We start from the raw sequence: 27,914 nt of genomic DNA on the forward strand, positions 1-27,914 counted from the left end.
ATTAATAGGACTGGGACTTTTCATCTTGGAAAAGAGACAACTAAGGAGGGATATGATAGAGATCTATAAAATCATGATTAGTGTGGAGAAAATAAATAAGAAAGTGTTATTTACTCCTTCTCATAACACAAGAACTAGGGGGCACCAAATGAAATTAATAGGCAGTAGGTTTAAAACAAAGAAAAGGAAGTATTTTTTCACACAGTGCACAGTCAACCTGTGGAACTCCTTGCCAGAGGATGTTGTGAAGGCCAAGACTATAACAGGGTTCAAAAGAGAACTAGGTAAGTTCATGGAGGATAGTCCATCAATGGCTATTAGCCAGGATGGACAGGGATGGTGTCCCTAGCCTCTGTTTGCCAGAAACTGTGAATGGGCGACAGGAGATGGATCGCTTGATGATTACCTATTCTGTTCATTCCCTCTGGGGCACCTGGCATTGGCCACTGTTGGAAGACAGGATACTGGGCTAGATGGACCTTTGGTCTGACCCAGTATGGCCATTCTTATGTTTCAGTTTTCCCATGTGGTATCAGTGAGCTTTTCAGTGATTTCAGAAGGGATGACTGTAGCTGGTGGTCTGTTCACCCTCTCTCTTTCTTCCTCTCTTCTCTGCCATGATTGTCAGGGATAAGCTTTTCTGCAGTTTCTCTTGGGTCAGAAGTTGAATTCTGTTAGGCACAGTGATCGTTTGTACTTCCAAACTAGAAAACTTTGCACTTTCCTTTTTTTATAAGCCAATTTTACCCTTCTGAAATGGTGGTGATTCTTTTGAGATGAAATAGGTATAAGGGCAGGTTAATCCAGTTTCAGCATTGAAATTCATAGAATGATACTAATTAGATCTATGCGGAGAATTGTAGGTGAATTCCATGAACAGTAAAATACAACGTTATATGGAATATATTCTCACCTACTAGCATTGATTTTATTCGGTTAGCCCTATTATAAGCTTCCTGCCCCAAGCATCTTGCAGTTGAAGGCCTCGAACTTGCAAGCTGATCCATACAGATAGACCCTTCCTCTACACAGAGCCTAATTTATGTCAGCCCCACATGAATGCGGAGGTTGCTCCATACTGATCAGTTTGCAGGATCATGGCCTAATTAGGCAAGTGTCAGCAGAGGAACAGAGATAGCTACTAAGTGAATGGCTGATAGGCATGGCACACATTTTGTTAGCTCTACAGGTAAAGGGATACCTTGCCTTTGGAAGGCAGGGCTAAGGATAATGGGCTCAATGGAAGAAATGTGTGTAGGGAGAGACTTGGAGGGGAAAAAAGGGAAAACCCTATTTTCAGTTATTCTATTAAAATAAATACTTTGAGCTGCAATTTCTCATGTTAATTCTCAGGCCAAAGGTGAGTTTTTTAAAAAAGAATTTTGCTCAATTTTGTTCCTCTTTGTTTTAGGTACTGAACTAAAGGGGAAAAATGAGGAGGTTGGGGATAGGTATTTAAATGGCTAGTAGCCTTTTTGGGTTCTGATCATTTAGTTTGAAACTAACTTTTCTTTGGACTTTAGTTTAGCTCATGAGACAAGTACCTTAGATGTGCTTACAGAAATGTAGTTCACAAAGTTGCATTTTGCATATCTAAACCCAGATGTTTAATTAACAAACATAAATTTTGGTTGATGTATTTGTGTGGGGCTTGAAACTTAGAAAGAGAAAAAGTTGCTGCAGTTTGTAATTCTTAAACACCAGGAAGTAGCTTTTCAGAGAGGAGGAAATAAAGGGAGAAGAAGAAAACAGACACATGCGAACACAGCAAAACTGAAGACAGAAATGGACAGAACTTAGAAAAAAAAATGACGACTTCAGATTTCAGATATGTTTATGCATGTTACAGTCAAATGTAGCGAGTGTTTCCATGGCACATAGCCCATATCTCTTAACTTCTTTATTTTGGGGAGTGGTATGGAGATGGTAGAATATTTTTGCTGATGGGACTTGAGTCACACAACTACTTACTTCTGGATAGAATTGTTTTTTCTAAAAAAAAATTACATTCCGCAACAACAGATATTTTTTCCCTCAATTGCAGGCTATGGAGAAACAGGAAAATTGTTAATGTTAAGGAAGCATTACAGTTGAAATTTGCAAAGCACAATTTTGTAACCTAATTTTTTTCCACTGGCAAGCACTGCATCCTTCTTCTTTCCCTAGCTGGACTGTTTCTACTTCATTGCTTCATCTCACCTTGCTTGTGCCCTTGTTTCTTTTGTAGATGCACTGTAGTTCTCCATTCTGTGAATGTTGCATGTTACGTTTCAGTCTGCAGCACACAGTAGACGGCGTGGCTTGGGACAGTTATAAAATCCAGGTGCCTGAGGTAGCAGAAAACGAGAAAGGTACAAAGTTAGATGTCTTACTGTATGGGTTATTTTAAAAAAAAAATTGCTCTACTTAAACAAGTGTGTATCAAGGGGATTTCTAATAGGAATTAGGAGCCCTGTATTTATACTAAATCTCATCTCACACTGTCAGAATTGTCCAGTTGCACTTATATTTATCTTTTCTGCTGCATGTGCTGAACCTTTTCAGTTGTGTATAAATGACAGGATCGTCGCTAGCAACCTGGCAGAGAGTATAATTTGATGTTGAATACACGGAATATGCACTCCAGTTACCCATTCTATTTGGACTCCATTTAATTTTCCTTGTATTCTCATAACCCCCTATTTTGTTGATTTTCTAGACAATATTTTTTTCTCCCTCCAAGCTCCCTCAACATTTGCCTTATTCATCTGGTTTGTTACTGTTCTGAAAAAGTCAGAGCTTAATATTGAACATGGTCTGTTTCATAAATCACTGTTGTCTGCCATTTACTAAGGTCTGGTTTACTGTTTAAAAAAAACTCTAGTGTTACCCTTGCATAATATTCTAACCATGAAAGATTCATGTTTCCTCAATCTAGATCTGTTATCACTTCCTCCTTACTTTGGGAGTGTCCCATCTACCATTTTGATTACAGGAATTCCTCACCATTTTTTTTAATTGCTTATTTTAGACTTTTAGTCAGCCAACAGGTCTTTTTGGAGAACGAATGCACTAGGTGTTGGATTTTTCCTGTCCATTCCATTCTCAATGATGTCTTCTTTTCTTTTCCCCTCGTTAGATTTCACGGATTTTCTGTAAAGTGTGTTTGATTTCATGTCTCCCTTACCTTTATTCAGAATATCTAGTCTATGTTGATCTCCTGATCTTGCCCTAATTCACCCACTCCTTCAGTTCCCTTCCCATTCTTTCTCTACAGTGTTTATCCATCATGACATTCCAGTGGTCTGATACATTCCAAATTGCTATGATATCCTACTTTTTCATGCATACTTCCAGTTCCCCTGTTTTATTGACTACCTCCTGGGATTCAGATGGGGCACCAGACCTCTTTTTTTCCCTCATTGTTTAAGTCCTTCCTGCACAGGATTTTGCTCAGCTGGTAGGCATCAGGAGGGGTGTGAAGATAGCATGCATTGACCCCAGCTGACATGTGAGAGGATGTCTTAAACAGCAGTGGTGGCTTTTGTTTATTTTTAAGGAGCAGTGCTGAGAAGCTGCAAGTGGTAGGGCTGGTTTTACTATTTTTTGGTGAGTCTGCAAAACAGTTTTTCAATGTTGTCCTCCCACCCACACACCTTACACAAATATAAGCAAGTCACAGCATCCAGAAGTTTTATCACCATACACAAGATTAGCCTATATTCTGAAAGGATCCCCGAGGTCAGACTTCAGGGCATGACAATATTTAAATAACTTGTTCTATTGGGGAGAAGCGCTAATGACACTGAAAATCATGGATTGGATAGAGACACTGGATTTATAGCTTGTTACAACAATCTGAAGCCCACTAACTAGCCCCCTTCCAGCTTTTTTCCCTATGACTGGAGAATTATTAATGGTCCACTTTGCCTTGAATGGTCCCTTGAAATATATGTTCACGACTTATGCTAAACAATCTGTTCCCCCTTGTATTTAGCTGTGTACATTTCCCATACCTGAAGAAGAACTCTGTGTAAGTTGAAAGCTTGTTTCTCTCACCAACAGAAATTGGTCCGATAAAAGATATTCCTTCAATCCAATGATTCCCACAGTTAAAGTTGCAACAGGATTTCTGTTCCATGTCCAGTCTTCAAGCCTCTTTAAAAAAAAAAAAAAAAAAAAAAAAAAAATGCACCTGCAGAGTTAGATTGGCTTGAAGACTGGCACACATGCCTCAAGTCGAGTCTGTGATGAATGTTGGGGTCTTCTGCTTAAGAAGTTCCTGAGATACAACCATCTTGCCCCACTCAGAATACGCCCAATTTTAAAATTCCTCTTTCTTATAATAGAGGGAAAATGGGGGTAGGGAGAGAATCTACACAAACTTGTATTGTTAGAATTCCCAGGTTGAGATCTAGTGTCTGATACCATGATCAAGTTTCAAAATCAACACATTGAAAAATCAGGATTTTTTGACTCTGTGGAAAGGGTCCTCCAACTGGTATGAGCTATGTTTGGTTTTGAGAGAGAGAGAAAGACAGACCACCTTTCCTCACAAAATACCCAATAGCCTATAGAAAGAAGCTCTGGCTGGGCATCAGGACAGCTGCCATGAGTTCATCTGCTCTGCCACTGACGCTCTTAATATATCTGAATACTTAGCAGGCCTTGTTACTGCCCATGGTTTCTTGGAAAGCAGCAGCTATCATTCCTTCCAAACATCTTATAGATAAGAGAGCTGAGAGGCTGCACAAGGCTGATTTAGATAGAGCTGGGACTAGAACTCAAGTTTCTTATATGGTGGAACCAGGTCTCAGTTACTTAGTCAGTCACATGCTGCCCTTCGGAATGGTCAGCGCTGTTAGCATCCACTGCTCTAATCGCGAGGCCACATTTCTCTCTCAGAGCAAGGAAGAGAACCCAGGAATTCTGACTCCTAATATTCTACTGCTGTCTAGCACCCAGCTGAATAACTCCTTTGCAGAATGTTTTAGCTGAAGTGGAAGAGGGCTGTGGTGTGAATTTGAAGGCCCCGTTTCAGTCCCTTACTGCAAAGGAGCATTGATTAGCTGATCCTTGCGGTCCCTTCTAACTGTATGGTTCTATGATTATGGTTCCATAAGATGGCATGGGTCTTAAGAACATAAGAACGGCCATAAAGGGTCAGACCAAAGGTCCACCTAGCCCAGTATCCTGTTTTCCAACTGGTGCCAATGCCAGGTGCCCCAGAGAGAATGAACAGAACCGGTAATCATCAAGCGATCCATCCCATCGCCCACTTCCAGCTTCTGGAAAACAGAGTTCTTCTGCGAACTGAGTTCAGTTTGCAGCTAAATTTCTTTTTAAAACTAGGGTTTTGCATCCTCTAGAGATATACCCAAAAAGTCAAATAAGCATTAAAATTGTTAGGAAAAGGGCCAAATAGATGCTTCTAGCAGAGCCAGGAATAGTACGTAGGTCTGTTTTATCTACTTGGGGAATGTTTTTATGACAGATTGATAGTATCCTGTAATATCCTGAGCATATCTTGTGGAATTAAGTTAAACTTTATTGAACTTTGGGTATATTTTATTAAAAGTGCAATTGTGTATGTGGTGTTAGGGCATTGTATGTACTTTGTCTAGTAAAGGGGGGCATGCTAGTGTTCTTCCTCTGTTGTTAGTCCTTTTAAGCCACCTCCCGGTGAGATGTGCATATACTAGTTCAAACTGGATTTTCCAGGGACCAACAGCCAAAGAGAGGGTTTTTGGGTAAATAGCCTCATTTTAAACTGGCTCATTATTTTCTCCCTGATCCTGAAAATGGACAGGACCCCTGATCCATGGACGGCCCCAATCCTTTGGGAAGGGTTGGAAGGACTAGGCTTACTAAATTCTCATAAGACTGTGTGCTTGTTCTGAGCTGAAGTGGTGATGAACTGGTAACCACAAGGAATCCCTGTTGGGTAGCAAGTTGAAGGACTGTGCCTGCTATTATCTATGTTCGGTGAACTCTGGTAAGTTTTTTGGCATGCATGGTTCCTAAGGTTCCTTTATTGCTTTTAATACATTTTCTCTGTAATGCTTTTTACTTTAAGAATACAGTAGGCTTTCACAGAAAGTGCTGCGTGATACCTCTTACCTATAGCAATTACACCTGTTGACCACCTCTGAAAAGATAGCAGACAGGTGTCCTCGGGCAACCTGTCTGTGCTGAGAGTAGCTGTACATGGAGCTGCACAGCCTGGAAATACCCCGGTCAGAAGGGAGGGAGACAAAGGTCTCCAAGCAGAAAGGCAACAGCTGGGGAGCACCCTTGTTCTACCACTGAGAGGAAATATAGATGCAGTTGCCCTGAACTGTGACAGATTTCACTGCAGAGTTAACTCAAGTTATCCACACTGAGTTGCTCCTCTCAAGTAGCCTAGTTTGAGTGGAGTTGGTTTGCATCCACACTGCAAGGAGGTAGTTTTAACAGCTGACTAGTTGTGCTAACTTGAGCTGTATCCTGTAAACGCCCCCTATGTCTCTTCTCCCCCTCCCCCCAAGGGTCAGCCAACTAGAATTAAAAGCACCATCATGCTCAATGTAAGGGTTTTTTGTGTGGATGGGACTCGAGTGAGGGGCAACACTCTAGGTAAGTTTGCAATGAAGACAAGCTGTTAATCATACTGAGACAGTAAAAGCAGTCTAAATCTATGTGCTTGGCTATGCTGTCTGTACAGTGGAGCCTCTTGCTGCATACTCACCTATGCAAAGCACTGAGAGAGAGGCAGCTGCATTTGCCTAGCAAATAATTGCACTTAAATACATTTCTGTGTGTCAGATGAGGACGGCAACTACAAGAAAGCAAAGAATGATTCTGTGGTTAAAATCCTAGAATATCAAGGTTGGAAGGGACCTCAGGAGGTCATCTAGTCCAACCCCCTGCACAAAGCAGGACCAATCCCCAACTAAATCATCCCAGCCAGGGCTTTGTCAAGCTTGACCTTAAAAACTTCTAAGGAAGGAGATTACACCACCTCTCTAGATAACGCATTCCAGTGCTTCATCACCCTCCTAGTGAAAAAGTTTTTCCTAATATCCAACCTAAACCTCCCCTACTGCAACTTGAGACCATTACTCCTCGTTTTGTCATCCGCTACCACTGAGAACAGTCCAGATCCATCCACTTTGGAACCCCCTTTCAGGTAATTGAAAGCAGCTATCAAATCCCCCCTCATTCTTCTCTTCTGCAGACTAAACAATCCCAGTTCCCTCAGCCTCTCCTCATAAGTCATGTGTTCCAGTCCCCTAATCATTTTTGTTGCCTTCCGCTGGACATTTTCCAATTTTTCACATCTTTCTTGTAGTGTGGGGCCCAAAACTGGACACAATACTCCAGATGAGACCTCACCAATGTCGAATAGAGGAAAAAGATCATGTCCCTCGATCTGCTGGCAATGCCCCTACTTATACATCCCAAAATGCCATTGGCTTTCTTGGCAACAAGGGCACACAGTTGACTCATATCCAGCTTCTCATCCACTGTAACCCCTAGGTCCTTTTCTGCAGAACTGCATCTGGCCCCATGGACTTGCGCTTGTCCAGCTTTTCTAAATAGTCCCGAACCACTTCTTTCTCCACAGAGGGCTGGTCATCTCCTCCCCATGCTGTGCTGCCCAGTGCAGTAGTCTGGGAGCTGACCTTGTTTGTGAAGACAAAGGCAAAAAAAAGCATTTAGTAATTAGCTTTTTCCACATCCTCTGTCACTAGGTTGCCTCCCTCATTCAGTAAGGGGCCCACAACTTTCCTTGACTTTCTTCTTGTTGCTAACATACCTGAAGAAACCCTTCTGGTTACTCTTAACATCTCTTGCTGGCTGCAACTCCAGCTGTGATTTGGCCTTCCTGATTTCACTCCTGCATGCCCGAGCAATACTTTTATACTCTTCCCTGGTGATTTGTCCAATCTTCCACTTCTTGTAAGCTTCTTTTTTGTGTTTAAGATCAGCAAGGATTTCACTATTAAGCCAAGCTGGTCGCCTGCCATATTTACTCTTCTTTCTACACATCGGGTTGCTTTATCCCTGTAACCTCTATAAGGATTCTTTAAAATACAGCCAGCTCTCCTGGACTCCTTTCCCCCTCATGTTGTTGTTCTCCCAGGGGATCCTGCCCATCAGTTCCCTGAGGTTGTCAGTCTGCTTTTCTGAAGTCCAGGGTTGGTATTCTGCTGCTCTCCTTTCTTCCCTGTGTCAGGATCCTGAACTTGACCATCTCATGGTCACTGCCTCCCAGGTTCCCATCCACTTTTGCTTCCCCTACTAATTCTTCCTGGTTTGTGAGCAGCAGGTCAAGAAGAGCTCTGCCCCAGTTGGTTCCTCCAGCACTTGCATCAGGAAATTGTCCCCTACACTTTCCAAAAACTTTCTGGATTGTCTGTTTACCGCTGTATTGCTCTCCCAGAAGATATGAGGGTGATTGAAGTCTCCCATGAGAACCAGGGCCTGTGATCTAGTAACTTGCGTTTAGTTGTCGGAAGAAAGCCTCGTCCACCTCATCCCCCTGGTCTGGTAGTCTATAGCAGACTCCCACCACGACATGACCCTTGTTGCTCACACTTCTAAACTTAATCCAGAGACTCTCAGGTTTTTTTTTTTGCAATCTCGGAGCTCTGAGCAGTCATACTGCTCACTTACATACAATGCAATGGACAATGGTTAAGACAATGGACTGGGAGCCAGGAAAATGGCTTTATCTTTTACTCTCTCTGTGATGTTTGGCAAGTCACTTAAACAAGGACTCTCTGGAGGCATCTACTAATTTTGGCTCAGATCTCTGTACTTTAGAGTCTTGGTGTTTCAGCTAATAGTGAAAGGGTTGGATCTGTGTCAGGGATAGTGCAAGTCAAGAAAACTCTGCTGCTCAAGGATGAGGAGGCAGGGGATCAAATAGCCATGGAAAAAGTGAGCTGGATGGGCAGGGATAAGGCCACGTCTACGTGTCTGAGGTCAGTATATAGAATTCCCTGGAAAACTGGAGGAGGAAGGATGGTCTTTTGGGTAAGGTACTGGACTGGGACTCGGTTCAGTATCTGGCTCTGCCACAGAATTCCTGTGTGATGTTGGCAAGTCACTTAATCTCTCTGCCTCAGTTTCCCCCTCTGTGGTTGACTTGGGACTGAGGAGCATTCTAAAGCCTTGGGAGAGCCCACATTCCCAATCATGCTCTGCTCTGGAATTTTTCTGTACTGGGGGGATACTTGAGCATCCCATGGACTAGTGTTGTGCTTTGTGCAATTGCTGTTAATTTTTTTTAACTGACAATAGTGCCTATGCTCCAGGTTTTTCGTAGCCATGCATTATTTTGCATGTTTTCCCACAATTTTGTGAACTGGCATTTCGGCCGTAATTCTTCATAGTCACCTTATTGCCGTATCCCAGTGGTGATCAAGTGTGGGAATGATGTAGGCCAATGTTTTGCTTAATGTGATGTATTTAATTGTCAGTAGTGCTTACTCTTTGTCCTTTGACAAAATGAAGACTCTTTTTAAAAGAGCTGTTGTATATGCAAGCTGTCTGTGGTGGTGACTATGTCTGGGGCTCTGTTGTCAAAGGATGACCTTGAGGCAATAATCAATGTTGTCTGTGAAGATTTGATTTCCAAGCCATCAGAGAGTAAACCTGTCTTGTTGACAGAGATGTTAGAATCTCACCACAGCGTGGCTCATTCACATGTTAAATAAACAAAAAACAAAAATAAGGAAATTTCACTTTATAGTAAACTTGAGGGAGGAGACATGACAATTAGAAAAATCAGTGACAGACTTTCAGCCCTGGCCACTGGGTTATAAAGGCTTACACTTTTAAAGTGATCTTTGCAAAGCAAATCATTTGAATTAGTTTTAAAAACACAAATTAAGATTGCCCTTCACATTTGTAGGTTTCTCAAAATGAGGGGCCCTGCAGTTGTGGGTTTTGTGAGCCCCGAAATCAGGCTCTGACATGCTGTCTGTCCCTTTGCAATAGGATGGTGATTGTGTCAGTGTTTTGGGGGACTGGTGAGTCAGGATATAGAGTAGAGAGCACCTCTCAGTCTCCCATTTAAAACATAGTTGCCGCCTCTCAGGGAAGTGGTTTAAGTAGGCTGACTGGAGAACTCACTCCTGTTGGCTTAGAGCCTCTTCCTTAAAGCGCTACAGACATGCGGCTGAATCCGTGCAGCTGGGCCAATGCAGCATTTTAAGTGTAGATATGTCCTAAGAAGGTCTGAGAGAGACAGAGCCTGAAGGTGGAATTCACTACAGTTTGGCGGGACTCTGGGCTGACCAGAATGGTCTATGCTTTAACCTTCGTTTCTCTGTTAACCTAAGGATTTCCTATGCTGTGTGCCAATTGACTAATAAGCCCTACTGTTTTGAAAAGCTGTTCGAGTGCCACTGCAAATACTGGATGAGGTACATTAGTCACTGAAGAGTGTGCAAGTCTCTACCAGGAGTCTGTCTCAGTTGGACTCACTGAGCAGAGCTCACGGTGTGAAGCAGGAGTGTTGAAGCCCTAGATGTTCAGACCTGGTCTACACTAGCAAATTAGATCGGTTTAACTACATTGGTTAGCCTTTTAAGTGTAGACAAGCCATCGGTCTCAGGAGATGTTAAGGATGTGTGGCCCACCCTGAAGAAAGAATGAGATCCCTTGGGGGTTGAGCACTCTGAAGGAGCTGCTCCAAGAGTCTATTCCAAAGCTGGGGACATAGCATCGATCCTGTGAATCCATGCCATGGTCTCATTCCTACTCCCAGTGGGTAGATATGCACATCACATAAACCACCATAATAACTGGCACTCATTCACTGCCTTCACTAAGACTCAGTTCAGTTTTTGTCACCAGCGCTAAATTCACTTAGAGAGAGACAGCTTCAACTTGCTATCTAAACAAGTTTTTTGAAAATACTAATTAAAAGTTAAAATTTGTTAGTCTCTAAAGTGCCACAAGTACTCCTTTTCTTTTTGCGAATACAGACTAACACGGCTGCTACTCTGAAACCTGTAATTAAACGTTGTTTCAGATACTTCACTTGCCTCCAAGTCCCTTTGTCAGCTTTTCCAGTTTCGCAATCACATTTCAGAGTTTTTAGATCTTTTCTTCTCCTCTGGCATTGTGTGAAAGACCCAGACAAACAGGGAAAACTGACTCAATACAAAGTGCTGTTGAAAGCCCAAAGGGATGATTTTAAAAAATATTTTAGTTATAGTAATCTTAGGAGTTAGTTTGTGCCTGCATTGTTACCTAGTATAGTAACAAATGTGATTTTAAAATTTCATCATGTCTCACAAATAAAGTGGCCATGGGGTTTTGATGGCCAGACAGTTGCAGATGGTAGAAAGCACTTGAAGGAAAATGATAATGGGTCTGGTCTTTCCTCCTCCAAACTCTGATTTCACTGTTAACTGTAAAGGAAGGTTCACCCTCTTTCCTTTGTAATTCAGTTATGCTCAGATCTTTTGGATTTAACTATGGGATTAATGCACCACAAAATAGGGACACCCCCCTTTCAAGGCAGATTAGAGGTCACTGTTTCACATCCCTCTGGTGTTGGAAAAACAATGTTAGTCTGTAAAGGACAGACTCCATTAACTGCCCCTCTAATCAAAGGGAATGCTGCTTAGCATGTCTAGTAATTTCAGTGTAATCAGATGATCAGAAATGTAGATGTTTGAAAGCTGTGTATGCTCTTTCCATCTGTGTTCATGTAATCCCTCAATTTGACAGGCCTGTTTGTGTTGGGGGAAATCTTGGCTGTTCTGCTGCAGGCATTTTCATATCATCCTATCCCATCCTCTCAAGTTAAGTGTGCCGACTGTTCTGACTGGAGGACTGTCTCTGGGCAGAGTGAGGGAAAGCGCTTGGTGACATCAGTGCTTGGGTTTTCCTTTGAAATGTTGCCTGGAGGCTGGTGGGCAGGGAGAGACCTGGGCTGGATTGGTTTACATTCTGCCTACCAGCAGAGGTTTAAAAGCTGGTTAGGGAGATTGAGACATAAAACATGGAATATCTGAAACTGTATTAATTAGGCACTGGACAAAGAAGGTTTTGGTGGGGGTGGGGTGGGGTGGGCTAGGCAGCGTCTGACCAGGGCTGCTGTCCCAGTGCGGGAATGCAAGTGGGTCTTAGCAAAGCAGTGAGGTGCTTGGAGATAAGTCCATTCCAGTATCTCTGGTTTTGGGGCCCAGGGCTGCAGTTTCAAGAGTGCAGGGTAGGCTGGATCTCTGCCACCCTGAGTAGTTGTGGGATAAGATTCCCTTAGTCTGATAGCTAAAAAATGTATGGGCTGATCTACATATATAAAATGTATCTGACTGCATTGCTCATCCCCTGCATAAGACACTTGTGTTCTTGGGTAATTATTTAATGTTTGTATTACCCTAGCACCAAGTGCTCCCAGTCAGGATCAGGGTTCCATTGTATTGGGTGCTATACAGATGTGTGCAGAGGCACTGTGCCCCTTCATTTAAGAATGAACAATCTAAAGAGAGGTGGCAGTGAGAGGACTAAAACCATACACTGATGTGTATATATTAGGGCTATCAGTTAATCACAGTTAACTCAAGTGATTAACTCAAAACAAATTAACTCGATTAAAAAAATTAATCATGATTAATCAGTTTTAATCACACTGTTAAACAATAATAAAATACCAGTTTAAATTTATTATAAATACTTTTGTATGTTTTTCTTCATTTGCAAATGTATTGATTTCAATTACAACACAGAATACAAAGTGTAGAGTGCTCACTTTATATTATTTTTATTAAAAATATTTGCACTGTAAAAAAAAAAACACAAAAGTAGTAGTATTTTTCATCCGATGCATCCGATGAAGTGAGCTGTAGCTCACGAAAGCTTATGCTCTAATAAATTTGTTAGTCTCTAAGGTGCCACAAGTACTCCTTTTCTTTTTGCGAATACAGACTAACACGGCTGCTACTCTGAAACCTAGTATTTTTCAGTTCACCTTATACAAGAACTGTAGTGCAATCTCTTTGTGAAAGTGCAACTTCCAAATGTAGAATTTTTTTTTTGCATAACTGCAACTCAAAAATAAAAGGTTTCAGAGTAGCAGCCGTGTTAGTCTGTATTCGCAAAAAGAAAAGGAGTACTTGTGGCACCTTAGAGACTAACAAATTTATTAGAGCATAAGCTTTCGTGAGCTACAGCTCACTTCAGTGCGGGAATGCATCCGATGAAGTGAGCTGTAGCTCACGAAAGCTTATGCTCTAATAAATTTGTTAGTCTCTAAGGTGCCACAAGTACTCCTTTTCTTTTTTCAAAAATAAAACAATGTAAAACTTTAGAGCCTTCAAGTCCACTCACTCCTGCTTCTTGTTCAGCCAAACACTATGACAAACAACTGTGTTTACAGTTATAGGAGATAATGCTGCCTGCTCCTTATTTATATTGTCACCTGAAAGGGAGAACTGGCGTTCTTATGGCACTGTTGTAGCTGGCATTGCAAGGTATTTACGTGCCAGATAAACTAAACATTCATATGCCTTTTTATGTTTTGATTTTGTCTCTTTTTTACAGTGCAAATATTTGTAATAAAATATGAATATAAAGTGAGCACTCTAAATTTTGTATTCTGTGTTGTAATTGAAATCAATATATTTGAAAATGTAGAAAAACATCCAAAATATTTATAATACATTTAAATTGATATTCTGATTAACAGTGCAATTAATTGCGATTAATTTTTTAACAGTTGACAGCCCTTGTGTGTGTGTATGTGTGTATGTATGTATGTATATAGTGACAAAGTTCCTGCTCTACCTTGGTGAGTCTTGTGCTTATTGGCGGATCTGCTCGCCTTGGAGCTTCACAGCAGCCCTCAGCTTGGCAGTTTTTCTGAATTCACAGTCCAGGTCGATGACTCCTATTTCTGACCAGGAGTTGGGAGGATTTGGGGGGAAATCGGGCCCGCCCTCTACTCTGGGTTCCAGCCCAGGGCCCTGTGGAATGCAGCTGTCTAGAGTGCCTCCTGGAACAGCTGTGCGATAGCTACAACTCCCTGGGCTACTTCCCCATGGCCTCCTCCCAACACCTTCTTTATCCTTACCATAGGACCTTCCTCCTGGTGTCTGATAATGCTTATACACCTCAGTCCTCCAACAGTCCGCGTTCTCGTTCTCAGCTCCTAGTATCTCCTGCTCCCAGCTCCTCACATGTACACCACAAACTGAAGTGAGCTCCTTTTTAAAACCCAGGTGCCCTGATTAGCCGGCCTTAGTTGATTCTAGCAGCTTCTTGGTTCGCTGCAGGTATTCTAATCAGCCTGTCTTATTGTCTCCAGAAGGTACCTGATTTGTTCTGAAACCTTCTCTGTTACCTTACCCAGGGAAAAGGGACCTACTTAGCATGGGGCTTATATATCTGCCTTCTATTACTCTCCTATAGCTATCTGGCCCGACCCTGTCACAATATATATAATATTATATTAAACAGGTTAAAAAAAAAGTTATTTAATTTGAAAGCTGAGAACTCAAAAGTTAGGGAATGCCTGAATTAAAGTTTCACAGGCAACCATAGGTCAGCCGCCTTCTGCATATGCATTATGATACAGTTTTTAATTATGTGATTGCTATGTCCCTACTTGAATTGCAGGATGACTGTCAAAAAAATTGCAGCTGAGCTGTGGACAAGTCATGGAAAATTGTGGAAAAGTAATAATGGACCTTATTATTTGCTGTAATAAAGTCCATTCTGCGATTTTTCTGCTGTGGGCCACCCGGGGCTGAGCGTGAGGCCCCCTTCTGTCAAAATTGTGGTGGAAACCTAATGTTGTGGCATCTGTAATTTCCACAATATCACAAGTTAAGTAGATCATTAACGATCACATAATATTTTTCTCCCACAGGATCCCTGCCTTATATATTTCATTCAATGGTTCGTAACATTTCTTATAAAGTGCCAGCCAGTCCCTATCTGCCCCACAAGCTAGCCATTGTGAATTGGCCTTTCTGATGGGTTCAGAGAGAGTCTTTCATGCATATGAAGCATTGTAAACTCTTTGAAGCAGGGACTGTCTTCTGATGTGTTTGTGAAGTATCCAACACAATCCTGCCCTGATCCTGGTTGGGACAGGTGGACACTCTAATATTAATGAATGATTAACATGACTGGAGATCAGCTAATTTCATGCCTCTGTGGCTTCTCTCCGTTGTCTACAGTCTGGTCCTGAAAGCTCAACTCACCAGTTGTGAGGAGTCTTTTTGGCTGGAGTCTCAGGAGCTATTTTGTAAAAAGAAAAGGCTTTGTTCCCAGCCAGGCCATCAGAGATGAATAGAGCAAAGCAGGCTATGGAGTGTAGTCCAGTTTAATAATTATTTTGATGTGGTTGATATGTGAAAGGGAGGGATCTTAAGTTATATAACCAATTCCCTTCTACAGATTAAAGAAGAGGATGGAGGGAGAGCAGTAGGGGAGTTGGTGTGGACTGGGAAGCTGGTGATCTAGGAGCTCCTGATAAATTCACCAGTACCGTATTCCCAGTGGTACTGATAAAAGTAACCTCTGTACTAATAAATTAATGTCTGTGTATCTGCACTTAATACCAGTCACAATTCGGTAGTATTTTATGTGGAATAAACAAAATCCTATTATAATTCAGTTTTTCCTTATCAATTTTCTGGAAAGGGGGAGCATGAGATGGCAGAGTATTGCAGCTGAATCCCTTGGAAAGCTTCTTCTTTCTGGTTACCATGAAACACCTGTATCATGCAATCATACAGCTCCTGGAGTCTGAGGACCTATGAGTACTTTACAGATTTCAATTTAGCCTTGCAGAGTTCCTGGAAGTTAGGAAATATTATGTCCATGTTATATTTGGGGAAAGTAAGGCTAGCCCAAGGTCACAGACTGACAAAACTGGGATTAGAACCTTGGTCTCCTGACTCCCCTTCCTTTGCTTTAGCCACAAGCTCATCCTTCCTCCATTTAAAAGTTTCTGGGGTGGAAGGGAAGAGAATGTTTTCACTTACTGGGATTTTTAGATATGAGAGAAACTAGCCCTCTTATTAGGATTCATTGGGGCCATGGAAGAGCCTGTGGGGGAACCCCAGACATTAAAATAAAAATCTGCATCCCTTTGTAGCACTGACTATCATAGCCAGGTGTGTCCAGCAGTATAATTAGTGAAGTCTCTGCAGCCTTGGGTATCTTAACTGATTCAGAACCAGCAGAGGGGGCTTGTGCTGTTTTTTGGGTTATACCAGAATGAAAACATGCAATTTCTCATCTGGTAAATGGAAAAAAAGGCTAACCTTCAGGATTCTCCTCACAGTGGTTTTAACAGAAATATGTGAAGTAATTTATTATCTTTTCAATAAAAAGTTTGGCATGATTCAGCACGTCCAGGTAACAAAACGTCTAGGTCATTGAAGCCTTATTAGGCCAACAGAACTCTCCACACCAAGCAGGTGGGTTCACAAGAGTGTGCAACTCCTGTGCCCTGGGGCTGGGAACAGACATTGGATTGGCAGGTGACTCTCCAGAAAAGACTTATGCTGCCACTACCTTGTAGCTAAACCCAATTGGAGGAGAGAAATAAGAGGAGTAGCTTCCATTCCTTCTGTTTTCAGCCTCTAATTAGTTTTGCTCTACCTATGGGTAATTGTATCTAATATTGCTTGTCCTGTTAGATGGTTTGGTGATTCCACTGGTGGAACTGTCTGCGAAGCAGGTTGCGTTTCACATTCCATTCGAGGTAGTGGAGAAAGTCTACCCCCCCGTACCTGAACAGCTGCAGCTTCGGATCGCCTTCTGGAGCTTCCCAGAGAACGAGGAGGACATCAGGTAATATATTCTGTTCTGATTGCATTTGTGCTTTGAAACAAATTGATCTCAATACAGGAGAGTCCTGGATCAAATTGGGGTCCCTCACTCTCTTGGTACCATTCTAATGCCTGCATCTTAGGCACATTTTGTGTAGGTTTTTCCTTAGTTTGAATTTGTTTCTGAAGAGGTAGGATTTAACAGATCTGAAATTCTGAAAAAGACATGAATTCCTGTAGAGGTCTTTCAGGGAGTCTGTGGCAGTGAGACTAAGACTTGAGTTTGTGCTGTGGCACTAAAAACAGTTGTGTAGATGTTGTGGCTTGGTCTGGAGCTTAGACTCTGAAGCCCATCCCCTCTAGGGCTTCATAGTCCAAGCTCCAGCCCAAGCCCAAATGTATACACACATTTTTAGCGCTATAGTGTGAGCTCAGGTCTGTAGACCCAGGCTCTGAGACTTACCTCTGCTAGTTGTGTAGACATACTCTTAGTCATGAATTGGAGAGGTACTGATCTCCTGGATGGCCAATATAGGGGTGGGCCAGAGAAGTGGTTCGATTTCTTATGTGGTTTCAAATATATCAATGGTTATTTGATCAATAATAGGAAAAGAGTACTTGTGGCACCTTAGAGACTAACAAATTTATTTGAGCATAAGCTTTCGTGAGCTACAGCTCACTTCATCGGGTGCATCACGAAAGCTTATGCTCAAATAAATTTGTTAGTCTCTAAGGTGCCACAAGTACTCCTTTTCTTTTTTGCGAATACAGACTAACACGGCTGCTACTCTGAAACCTGTTATTGATCAATAATCTTTCTGCTTTTGGTTCTTTTGGAATTTTGACTATCCGGTGGTTCTTCAGAAATTTCCTATAACTCTCTCCAGTTGTGGGATGCGAGCGCATGCATTCAGTGCATAGTCAGAACCCTCTAATAAAGCAGTGCTCTAGGAGTTCCTTTAGAAAGGGGCCCCCTTTCACTACTTAGATGAGAGTAAACATGTCTCACAGACGGGAAGGTTCCTACAGGAGGACGAGTCCCAGATGTGTACGGTAGAGCTGTAGAGGAATACAGGCAGCTAGTTTCAGTTTGTGATCACCATAAAAAACATCCAATAACTTGCCTAGTGGGTGCAATGATAGCAAATCTCATTAAGCATTTTGGTGACTCTTAAAAAGAAATCTGTAGTCATGGTACATATTTGGAACCAGTGACACTGGGAACTGAAAAAGGGCCTGTAAAGCTGATCTGAGTCTCTGAAGAAGGTTTAACTTTAAAGCCTTTATGGTAACATGCAGGGTTAGCAATTTCCTGGGGAAAAACTGGTTTAGGACAGGGCACGGTAAATACCTGCTTATACCCAGTTTTAACCGGGAAAGTGGGGGGAAAAATTGCATAGTGTCCCGTAAGCATAAAACAATTTTTTTCAAACTTAGGATACATCTGTTCAAAACTGAGGAATAGATTCAGTCTATCCACTACATTAAAGAATGCTGTGTGCCCAAATGGACCTAGAGTGATAATCTGCAACTCTGCATGCTTCTGATTGATTAATACTTCAAGCCTACAACTCTGCACTGTGGTTTTCATACAATCAAGTGTTTTTGACTGTTTATATAAGATTAAATACTGAAATATGAGTCATGACGTATATAACTTCCTTGAGAAAATACCAGGCCAATAGGTATACAGACATTCCAATGTTCGGTATTATAATTGTGTATTAATATTGCTCTCACTGCAGTTTTATTTTTATTTGTAAAATCCTAAATTAATCTGTGAAGCTGCTGCCTTGTGTAACCACAATTTGACTATGTAACTAAAACTAAGTATAATGTGGTGTTCATTAACAAAACAGTTTTTAAAATAGAAAATGCCTTAAACTGTGACTAACTAGTTTATCCCAAAGAGGTAAAAAACATTATTTTACCTGGGAAAAAGTTGCCTCTGGTAAATACCATGCCCTCCCTTGTGAAATGTCAATGTCAATAACTCTCAGGATCAGTTAGACAGCGATTAATGATTTTTGTAGATAAGGTGTTAGAGAAAAATGACAGAAAAGGATGGTCCCCACTTTAAAAGTGAAGCAAGAATGACTTTCAACAAAACCTAACTTATTTAAGACCCAAAAAAGAAGATGGTGTACAGATGTTCAAAAAATATAATGAACACCGTATTAACAAAATTGGAGACAGTCATTAACTGCCCAAAATATTGAAATTGCAACTAGTGACTTCTTGGCTTTTTTGCCAGAGCAACATCACAACTACCATAAATTTTGAAAGAGCCATTGCATTCTAAATCCCTATTTCATCCCTCAGCCCTGAAGAACCATTCTTGAGAAAGGTATGAAATTTCTCATCCTTCAGCTTAGCTGAATTTTTTTTATTTTAAAATAAAATCTGTGTAGTCAATTTGCGTTAAGCCTGCATAAAAATATATATGCCTCTTTACGTGATCAAAGCAATGTACAAACAATAGTTCATAAATTTCCTCTTAAACTTAATTTGTTATGAATGTCATTTTTAAGTGAGGAAAAGTGCTCTTAACATTTTTTGAAGAATTCCGTTAACAAAATCTTAAAATTTTAATCTAAAGCTTAATTTGAATCGCTCATATAGTTTGTGAACCAAATATTTTTTCAGATATGTCCAATATAAAATTGCTGGCCCAAGCCTTAAAATACTAACTTCAGATTTGATCCACTCATCTCAAAAATAACATTCCTACTCACTCACCCCAAATCCCTCGCAAAAACATAAGATAGAGAAGAACAACTATGGATTACTGATGACTAGGTCTGACGGCGCATCAGCTGGACTCTGTTCCTAAATGATATATCTGTCTCTCTCTCAAACAGAACCACAGAGCCATTTACAATGGATCTTCACTCTATGGTGCTATGGAAGCAGAACTCTTCACTGCAGTCACTCATCTCTTATGCCTCACCTACCCAAATAACCAATTAAACAAATTCAGTTTGTGCCCTTTCATGTCTCTTGGCTAAAACTATCCTTATGTATTCAAAGCAGTGAACACTTAGTGCTCCCGGAGGTTGGGAATGGGATGCAGTTCTGCTTTTTTCCAGTGAAGATTGTGTTTGAAAAGGAACTATGTTTGCTTTTCTTAGGTTGTACTCCTGCTTGGCGAATGGCAGTGCGGATGAGTTCCAGCGTGGGGAGCAGCTGTTCCGGATGCGGGCTGTCAAAGACCCTCTGCAGATAGGTAAGAACGCTGCATCTGAACTCTTATAGGTATTTTATAATCTCAGATCATAGCTCAGACAAAGGAGTAATGGTATGACTACAGTCTCAGGATGAGCCTCCTTTTCCCAAGGACTCCTGTAGTTTAAAGCCTACAACAGAGGACCTGTGACCAGAAGCTGGGTTAAACTCCCTGCTGAGCCGTGCACTTCTTCGCGTTGGAGCTCTGGACAAGTTACTTTGCTTCTTAGAGCCCCATTAGTCCAGGTGGAAAACTGAGTGAAAAGCAGGCACTTCCCTGAAAATTAGATCTGAGCATCTCTTGGAGAAATTTCATATACTGCATTTGTCTCCATGATATTCTACTTTTTTTATCAGTAACTTAATATATAACCTAGCTTTCTTATGGCAGGATGAAATTCATGCTGCTAGTAAAATGTGTACTGCAGAGATGAAATGTGCAGTTATGATGAATCCAAGTGTGCAGGTGTATGTATGTAATTGTACTACAAAAGGGGAAGGAAACCTGGTTTTCATCCCCCTCTATGCTCATCTTGTTCTTCTGCTTGTTACTGTAAGGCAAATCCTTATTTGTTGCATTTTTTAACTAGGAAAAAAATTCCCACAATCCTCCTCTTTATAGGCAAGACAAGAAGGAATATCAAGTTAGTTGGCCACTGACTGATTTTAGACAGGAAGAAATTAGGAGAAATAAGGACGTTAGAATGACAAATGAAAGAGCTAAGACAGTCAGATGCAGACGACGAAGGGTATGTTTTACACTGTAATCAGAGGTTTGAGTCTAGCACTGTAGACATTCGTGAGCTGCCTTTGAACTAGCTAGCTCAAATAATGATAGCAATGACACCTTAGCAGCATGGGCTAGCTGCTTGAGTACATTCCCCAGGTTCCAAGCAGGCTTGTAAAATGTGTACTGCCCTGGTTTCATTGCTACTGTGCCTACACATGCTGCAGTTACACCTCTGATTGGAGTATAGACATTCCCTTAGTGTTGCTGTTTCTGGAAGACGGGCAAAATCAGGAGGGGGCTACACATGCATGAAATGTAAGCTGCAGGAGGACTTACAGCGGCTCACACATCTGCTGAAGATGAAACTGGGGAAGCTGAATGCATGTGCTATAGAGGAGAAAGATGGGAGAAGATGGAAACAAGGAAGGGAAATTTGTATGGAGCTGTTCAATCTCACCATTGCCGATAAATGCTCTGCTCTGGATGGATATGAAATAAACAGATTAAGAGGCAGAGGACCATCAGCCTGACAAGCTATTGAAAGGGAACCACAAAGCCAGGAAAAGAAAATGGTCTTTGAGATGTCTGACTCAGAGCAGAATGGCAAACAGCCCCTTGGGTGTCAAAGCAAGGAAGAGGGATTTGAGAAAAAGACCAAGGCATCTGGCAGGATTCTAGGGAATGTCCACTTAGTGCAGCCCACATGGGAAGAATCTCTTGCATGCATGAAGTTTTAACAGAACCAAGGACAACTTCAGGGGTCTTAGTAGTGCACTGGAACAGGGTTGATGAAAGTGGCTCCCATTGATCAGGGAGGTGACATAATTTCCACCATTTCCCCTGATTGTTTTCTCTATCCTGTAAGCATTACTCAGATTTGTCTGAGTAATGTTAGCTAGTCTACATCCATGCCACGGTCTCTGTGAGACACTAGTTAAGTCACTCAATAGCACAGGCAGGATTGGAAGAGATTTATAGACTTGATGCCATTAGCAGCCTTAAGGCATTGTAACAGCCCCAATGGCCCTCTGCTGCTATAGTCCAGGACTGACTGTAATAACGATAGTTGGAGCTCTAGGGAAGCAGTGCTTCCTCATATTTGCAGAATATGGGCTATCAAACAGGCCAATGACTAATCTGGAGCTAATCAGTGGAATCGAGCCAAATATGATTCATTTGAAGTTCAAGACCACTGTTATCAGGAGTGAAATGCTGACAGCACCCTGAAGAAAGAGCCATACAATAGCTATTGGGCTTCAAAGAAATGCAGAATGCGTTAAAACAAAATTGGCTGAAATTCAGTAATGCCTGGGAAACTAACAACCGAAAAGGACACAGTATTTAATGTGGAGAGATTACCATCAAAACTTGTTCTAGTTATAAAAAGGCAACAGGGAGCAATGTTGGGAACTTTTAGGAAAGGGATGGATAATAAAACAAAATATAATGCCACTATATAGATCTGTGGTACACCCACTCTTTGAATAATGCATACCGTTCTGGTCACCTCGCTCAAAAAAAAAAAAGAATTGGAAAAGGGCAGAGAAGGGCAATGAAAACGAGTAGGAGTATGGAACAGCTTCTATATGAGGAGAGATTAAAAAGACTGGCACTGTTCAGCATAGAGGAGAGATGACTGAGGAGGGGGGTACAGAAGTCTATAAAATCATGAATGCTGTGGAGAAAGAATAGGAAAGTGTTATTTATTCCTTCACTTTGTCATAACACAAGAACTAGGGTCACTGTTTTAAACCTGCTACCTATTTATTTCATCAAAGGAAGTACTACTTCACACAACACACAGTCAACCATTGGTCTGACTAGTATGGCCATTCTTATGTTTTTAATGTAAAATTAACAAAGGACAGTAAAAATCATACACCAACTGGGCCAGTGGAGGAGGATGGGGAGGCTTAAAAAAGGGGGAAAGGGAGACTGCAAAGTGCATAAGATAAAGTTAAGGGACTTTTCATCTTGAAATGCAACTGGGCCTCTTTCAACCAGTTGTACACTCACCTTAAAGCCTCACTAAAATCAAGATATATCAAGTGTATTGGTTACCTTCTATCCAATAGGCCAGTAACCTTATCAAAGAAGGAAATTAGATTGGTTTGGCGTGATTTGTTCTTGACAAACCCATGTTGCTTATTCCTTATAACCCTCTTACCCTCTAGGTGCTTATGGATTGTTTATTAATTTGTTCCAGTATCTTTCCATGTATCAAAATTAGGCTGACCAGTCTATAATTTCCTGAGTCCTTTTTGTTCCTTTCTTTAAAGATAGGCTTTCCATTTACCATTCATCCATCCTCCCTGAGTTCTCAAAGAAATTGCTAACGGTTCTGAGATGGCTTCATCTAGTTCCTTAAGTACCCTAGGATGAATTTTATCAGGCCTTGCTGACTTGAACTTATCTAACATAGCTAAATATTCTTTAACTTGTTTTTTCCCTATTTTGTCTTGTGTTCCCTCCCACTAGTGGTTAATATTTATTGTGTTGAGTATCTGATCACCATTAACCTTTTTAGGGAAGACTGCAGCAAAATAGGCATTAAACACCTCAGCCATCTTGATGTCATCAATTATTAGCTCTGCTTCCTGACCAAGTAGAGGACCTATGCTTTCCTTTCTCTTTCTCTTGCTCCTAATGCCTTTAAAGAACTACTTCTTATTCTCTTTTATGTCCTTTGCTAGATGTAACTAGATGTCCAGAAGGGGACACCGAGGAGAGAATCCCAGACAGCACCCAAGGCTCCTCAAAGGTGTCAAGGGAGCCAGTGGACGCCACCCAGAGGAACTGTGCTCGGAGACATGAACACAGGGAGGAATGGAAATAGGCCCCACAGTCATAGAGAACCCCCTCAGCCAGCATCCTCTTCCTGGGTTTATAGATAGCCACTTTGGCCATCGTGAAGAGGAGGTTGACGAGCGGGTCCTACGACTTTGTGGGGCCATAGATAGAGTGTGCGTATATAAAGAGGTGGGGGGAGAAGTGTAGCCAAAAACATAAAAGGAGGTCCAGGAGGAGCCGGAATAGGGGCTGTAACCTGGCACATTCAAGGTAGGCATGCGCCAGGGTCTCCCTCATGCTGCAAAAGGGACAGGTGTCAGGGATGGAGGTGAACCGCACGAGGTACACGCCCGCGCTCACAACTCTGTGAAGGAGCCGCCAGCTGATTTCCCCGGTGGGCCATGGGACTAGGGTAGAATACAGGCTGGTCCAACAGGGTTCCTTACCCTCACTAGGTGGCAATAGGTCCCGTCACTTAGTGTTGGGGCAGGACATGAGGGTGAGGAGACAGAGAGCATGAGTATGTACAGAGGTGCCCTTGGTGCAGTTCTGAAGCAAACTGGTTGCAGGTCGTGCAGCCGGCTCAAGGTATACAGGTGGGATGGCGGGGGGCGGGGGGAAGCCTACGGGACAGGAACCTGATGAAAAGGTCCGGAGGACCAGGGGTGTGGGATGGGCGGGGAGCCACCCTCCCGTAAGACCTGCTTGAGGTAAGATATGTTAGTCCTAGAATGTTAAAGGCCCCTTTTCCTACAAGCTGAAAAAAGGGATATTTGAATCCAATTAAGAGCTGCCTGAGACCTTTTAAAACCCCTCCTCTGGTGAGAGGAAGTGGAGAGAGAAAGACAATCTGCTGCCAGGCTAGTGGCATCAGGGAGATAGGCTGTGCTCCTTCCCATAGGGAAAGCCAAACCTGAGTGTTTGCTAGGAGAAGGACTGACACCCTGGGGCAAGCAACAGGACAACACCCCACCCCACTGAGGAGGCAGGGAAAAGTATCCCTCTTTGTTTTTGTGTTTTGTGAGACTGTTTCCTTTTTGTTTCGTGGAGGATCACCCTGCAGGCCGACCCCAAGGCCTACCCTGAAAATACGGCCAAAGAGCAGAGAAGAGGGAAGACAAACACTGCCCAGAGTGGGGCTGATTTACCCCAGGCCCGCCACAGCCCGAGGGGGAAGTGCTAAGTCTGATGAGACAAAGGAGTTACCTTGCCACACAACATATTTATCATATTCATAGTTGCACTTCTTATTGTTGCCATGTTACAAGGTGGGAAAAAAAACATACTTGAAAGCAGTCTGCTCATTTCATTTTGAATGTAAAGAGATACATTCATAATGCAGTAGTGGCAGCAGCACTCTTGTGTACTTGTGGCATAAATGCTTCCTTTCTAATCCCCTGTTTTCACTTGCTTGTAACTTTCCAAACTTCTGCTTTTCTGAGTCTGGGGGACAAATAGAACCTCAGCAACACCAGTCAGCAAAATGGCAACTTTTATTGTGAAGAGATAGACGCTATATACATAAGACATCAGTTTAACAACTCTAGTGGTCTGGGTTAAGATGCCTTAGATAGGGCTAAGAAACATTAGTGTGGAGTGTTCTGCCTGTGAGGATCACACCTTCTTCTTAGCTGTCAAATTTGAAAGAAACTTGAGGGTTTGGTGTTTAGATATTTGGAATGATCCTCTTTGATGTCAAACTCAAAAAATGCCACATGATCTTCATACTTGTTGACTGAACGTTTAAGCACTTTCCCTCATAACTAGCTTTCTAGCGCCATTGCATTTTTGCGGGGATGTCAGATAACCTCCAGTTTCTTGTACCTGATTTTGGAAATTATGAATGTATATGAGTATATAGCTCCCTGTAATGTGCTCTTCTGGGCATGTGTAGAAAAATGGCATAGTGGCAAATATAGGGGTAAAGTGGAGAGCAAGAGGGAGAGAGACAGTTCTTTGTGTTTCTAGAGCCTTCTAAAAGGTGACCAGCTCAACCAGGTGTGCAGTGGGCGTAGCTCTCCCCATGCTTTCCAGCAGGGAGGGGAGAAATTGCAATTATGATGCAGTGTGATCTTCTAAGCAAACAGATGGGTAAAATAAGATTGATCTCTGAAATGGCTATTGAATGTTGAAGATGCTACAGGAAGTGTTCCAACTGGTTTTTGAATGTTATAATTCTTGACGTCTGATTTGTGTCCATTTATTCTTTTACGTAGAGACTGTCCAGTTTGACCAATGTACATGGCAGAGGGGCATAGCTGGCACATGATGGCATATATCACATCGGTAGATGTGCAGGTGAACGAGCCTCTGATAGTGTGGCTGATGTGATTAGGTCCTATGATGATGTCCCCTGAATAGATATGTGGACATAGTTGGCAACGGGCTTTGTTGCAAGGATAGTTCCTGGGTTAGTGGTTCTGTTGTGTGGTGTGTGGTTGCCGGTGAGTATTTGCTTCAGGTTGGGGGGTTGTCTTTAAGCAAGGACTGACCTGTCTCTCAAGATCTGTGAGAGTGATGGGTCATCCTTCAGGAGAGGTTGTAGATCCCTGATGATGCGTTGGAGAGGTTTTAGTTGGGGGCTGAAGGTGATGGCTAGTGGCGTTCTGTTATTTTCTTTGTTGGGCCTGTCCTGTAGTAGGTGACTTCTGGGTACTCTTCTTGCTCTGTCAATCTGTTTCTTCACTTCAGCAGGTGGGTATTGTAGTCGCAAGAATGCTTGATAGAGCATCTCTTGTTGGAGAACACTTCAATCTCTTTGGTCACTCAATTACAGACCTAAAAGTTGCAATTCTTCAACAAAAAAAACTTGAAAAACAGACTCCAACGAGAGACTGCTGAACTGGAATTAATTTGCAAACTGTATACAATTAACTTAGGCTTGAATAGAGACTGGGAGTGGATGAGTCATTACATAAAGTAAAACTATTTCCCGACGTTTATTCCCCCTTCTCTCCCCCCCCCCCCCCCTGTTCCTCAGACATTCTTGTCAACTGCTGGAAATGGCCCACCTTGATTATCACTACAAAAGGTCGTGTCCTCCCCCCCACCCCCGCTCTCCTGCTGGTAATAGTTCACCTTAAGTGATCACTCTCCTTACAGTATGTATGGTAACACCCATTGTTTCATGTTCTCTATGTACATAAATCTCCCCACGGTATTTTCCACTGAATGCATCCGATGAAGTGAGCTGTAGCTCACGAAAGCTTATGCTCAAATAAATTTGTTGGTCTCTAAGGTGCCACAAGTACTCCTTTTCTTTTTGCGAATACAGACTAACACGGCTGCTACTCTGAAACTTGTCAGTATTTGTAGAGGAAGTTGCCTTATGAAGAGAATGGATATGCACTGTATATAGTAGCTATCCCTGAAACCAAGGGTCAGGTGAGGTTTTTCCATCCTGCCTGAGAATGTAAATTTTAGGGCTGTTGATTAATCGTAGTTAACTCATGTGATTAACTCAAAAAAATTAATCGCAGTTTTAATCACACTGTTAAACAATAGGATACCAATTGAAATTTATTAAATATTTTTGGATATTTTTCTACATTTTCAAATATATTGATTTCAGTTACAACACAGAATTCGAAGTGTACCATGCTCACTTTATATTATTTTTTATTACAAATTTTTGAACTGTAAAAATGATTAAAAAAAATCGTATTTTCCAATTCACCACATACAAGTACTGTAGTGCAATTTCTTTATTGTGAAAGTCCAATTTACAAATGTAGGGGTTTTTTATTTCATAACTGCACTCAAAACCAAAACAATGTAAAACTTTAGAACCTACTAGTCCACTCAGTCCTACTTCTTGTTCAGCCAATTGCTAAGAAAAGCAAGGTTGTTTACATTTACGGGAGATACTGCTGCCTACTTCTCTTTTACAATGTCACCATAAAATGAGTACAGGCACTCGCATGGGATTTTTGAAGCTAGCATTGCAAGGTATTTACGTGCCAGATATGCTAAACATTCATACGTCCCTTCATGATTCAACCACCATTCCAGAGGACATGCTTCCATGCTGATGACTCTCGTTAAAAAAACTATGCGTTAATTAAATTTGTGATTGAACTCCTTTGGAAGGAAGAATTTTATGTCTCTGGCTCTGTTTTACCCACATTCTGCCATATATCTCATGTTATAACAGGCTTGGATGATGACTTGGCACATGTTGTTTCTTTTAAGAACACTTTCATTGCAGATTTGACAAAACGCAAAGAAGGTACCAAAGTGAGATTTGTAAAGATAGCTACAGCACTCAACCCAAGGCTTAAAAATCTGAAGTACCTTCCAAAATATGAGAGGGACTAGGTGTGGACCATGCTTTCAGAAGTCTTAAAAGAGCAACACTTCAATGCGGAATCTACAGAACCCGAAGCACCAAAAAAGAAAATCAA

The 27,914-nt window shown here is 41.8% G+C and overlaps 1 protein-coding gene across 3 annotated transcripts in view; it reads left to right on the top strand.

The window, feature by feature from the left end:
* ZSWIM8 (zinc finger SWIM-type containing 8) overlaps positions 1-27,914 on the top strand; it is a 127,474-nt gene that overhangs the window by 45,081 nt on the left and 54,479 nt on the right. For 2 of the 3 annotated variants that reach the window (XM_038409733.2, XM_038409734.2), the window contains exons 2-3: positions 16,635-16,788; positions 19,898-19,992. In XM_038409733.2, coding sequence (XP_038265661.1) covers positions 16,635-16,788; positions 19,898-19,992 — 249 coding nt within the window. The remainder of the gene's footprint in view (positions 1-16,634; positions 16,789-19,897; positions 19,993-27,914) is intronic. The other variant, XM_043519639.1, reaches the window with a different exon arrangement.

This window comes from Dermochelys coriacea, chromosome 7, assembly GCF_009764565.3.
Source record: "Dermochelys coriacea isolate rDerCor1 chromosome 7, rDerCor1.pri.v4, whole genome shotgun sequence".
NCBI lineage: Eukaryota > Metazoa > Chordata > Testudines > Dermochelyidae > Dermochelys > Dermochelys coriacea.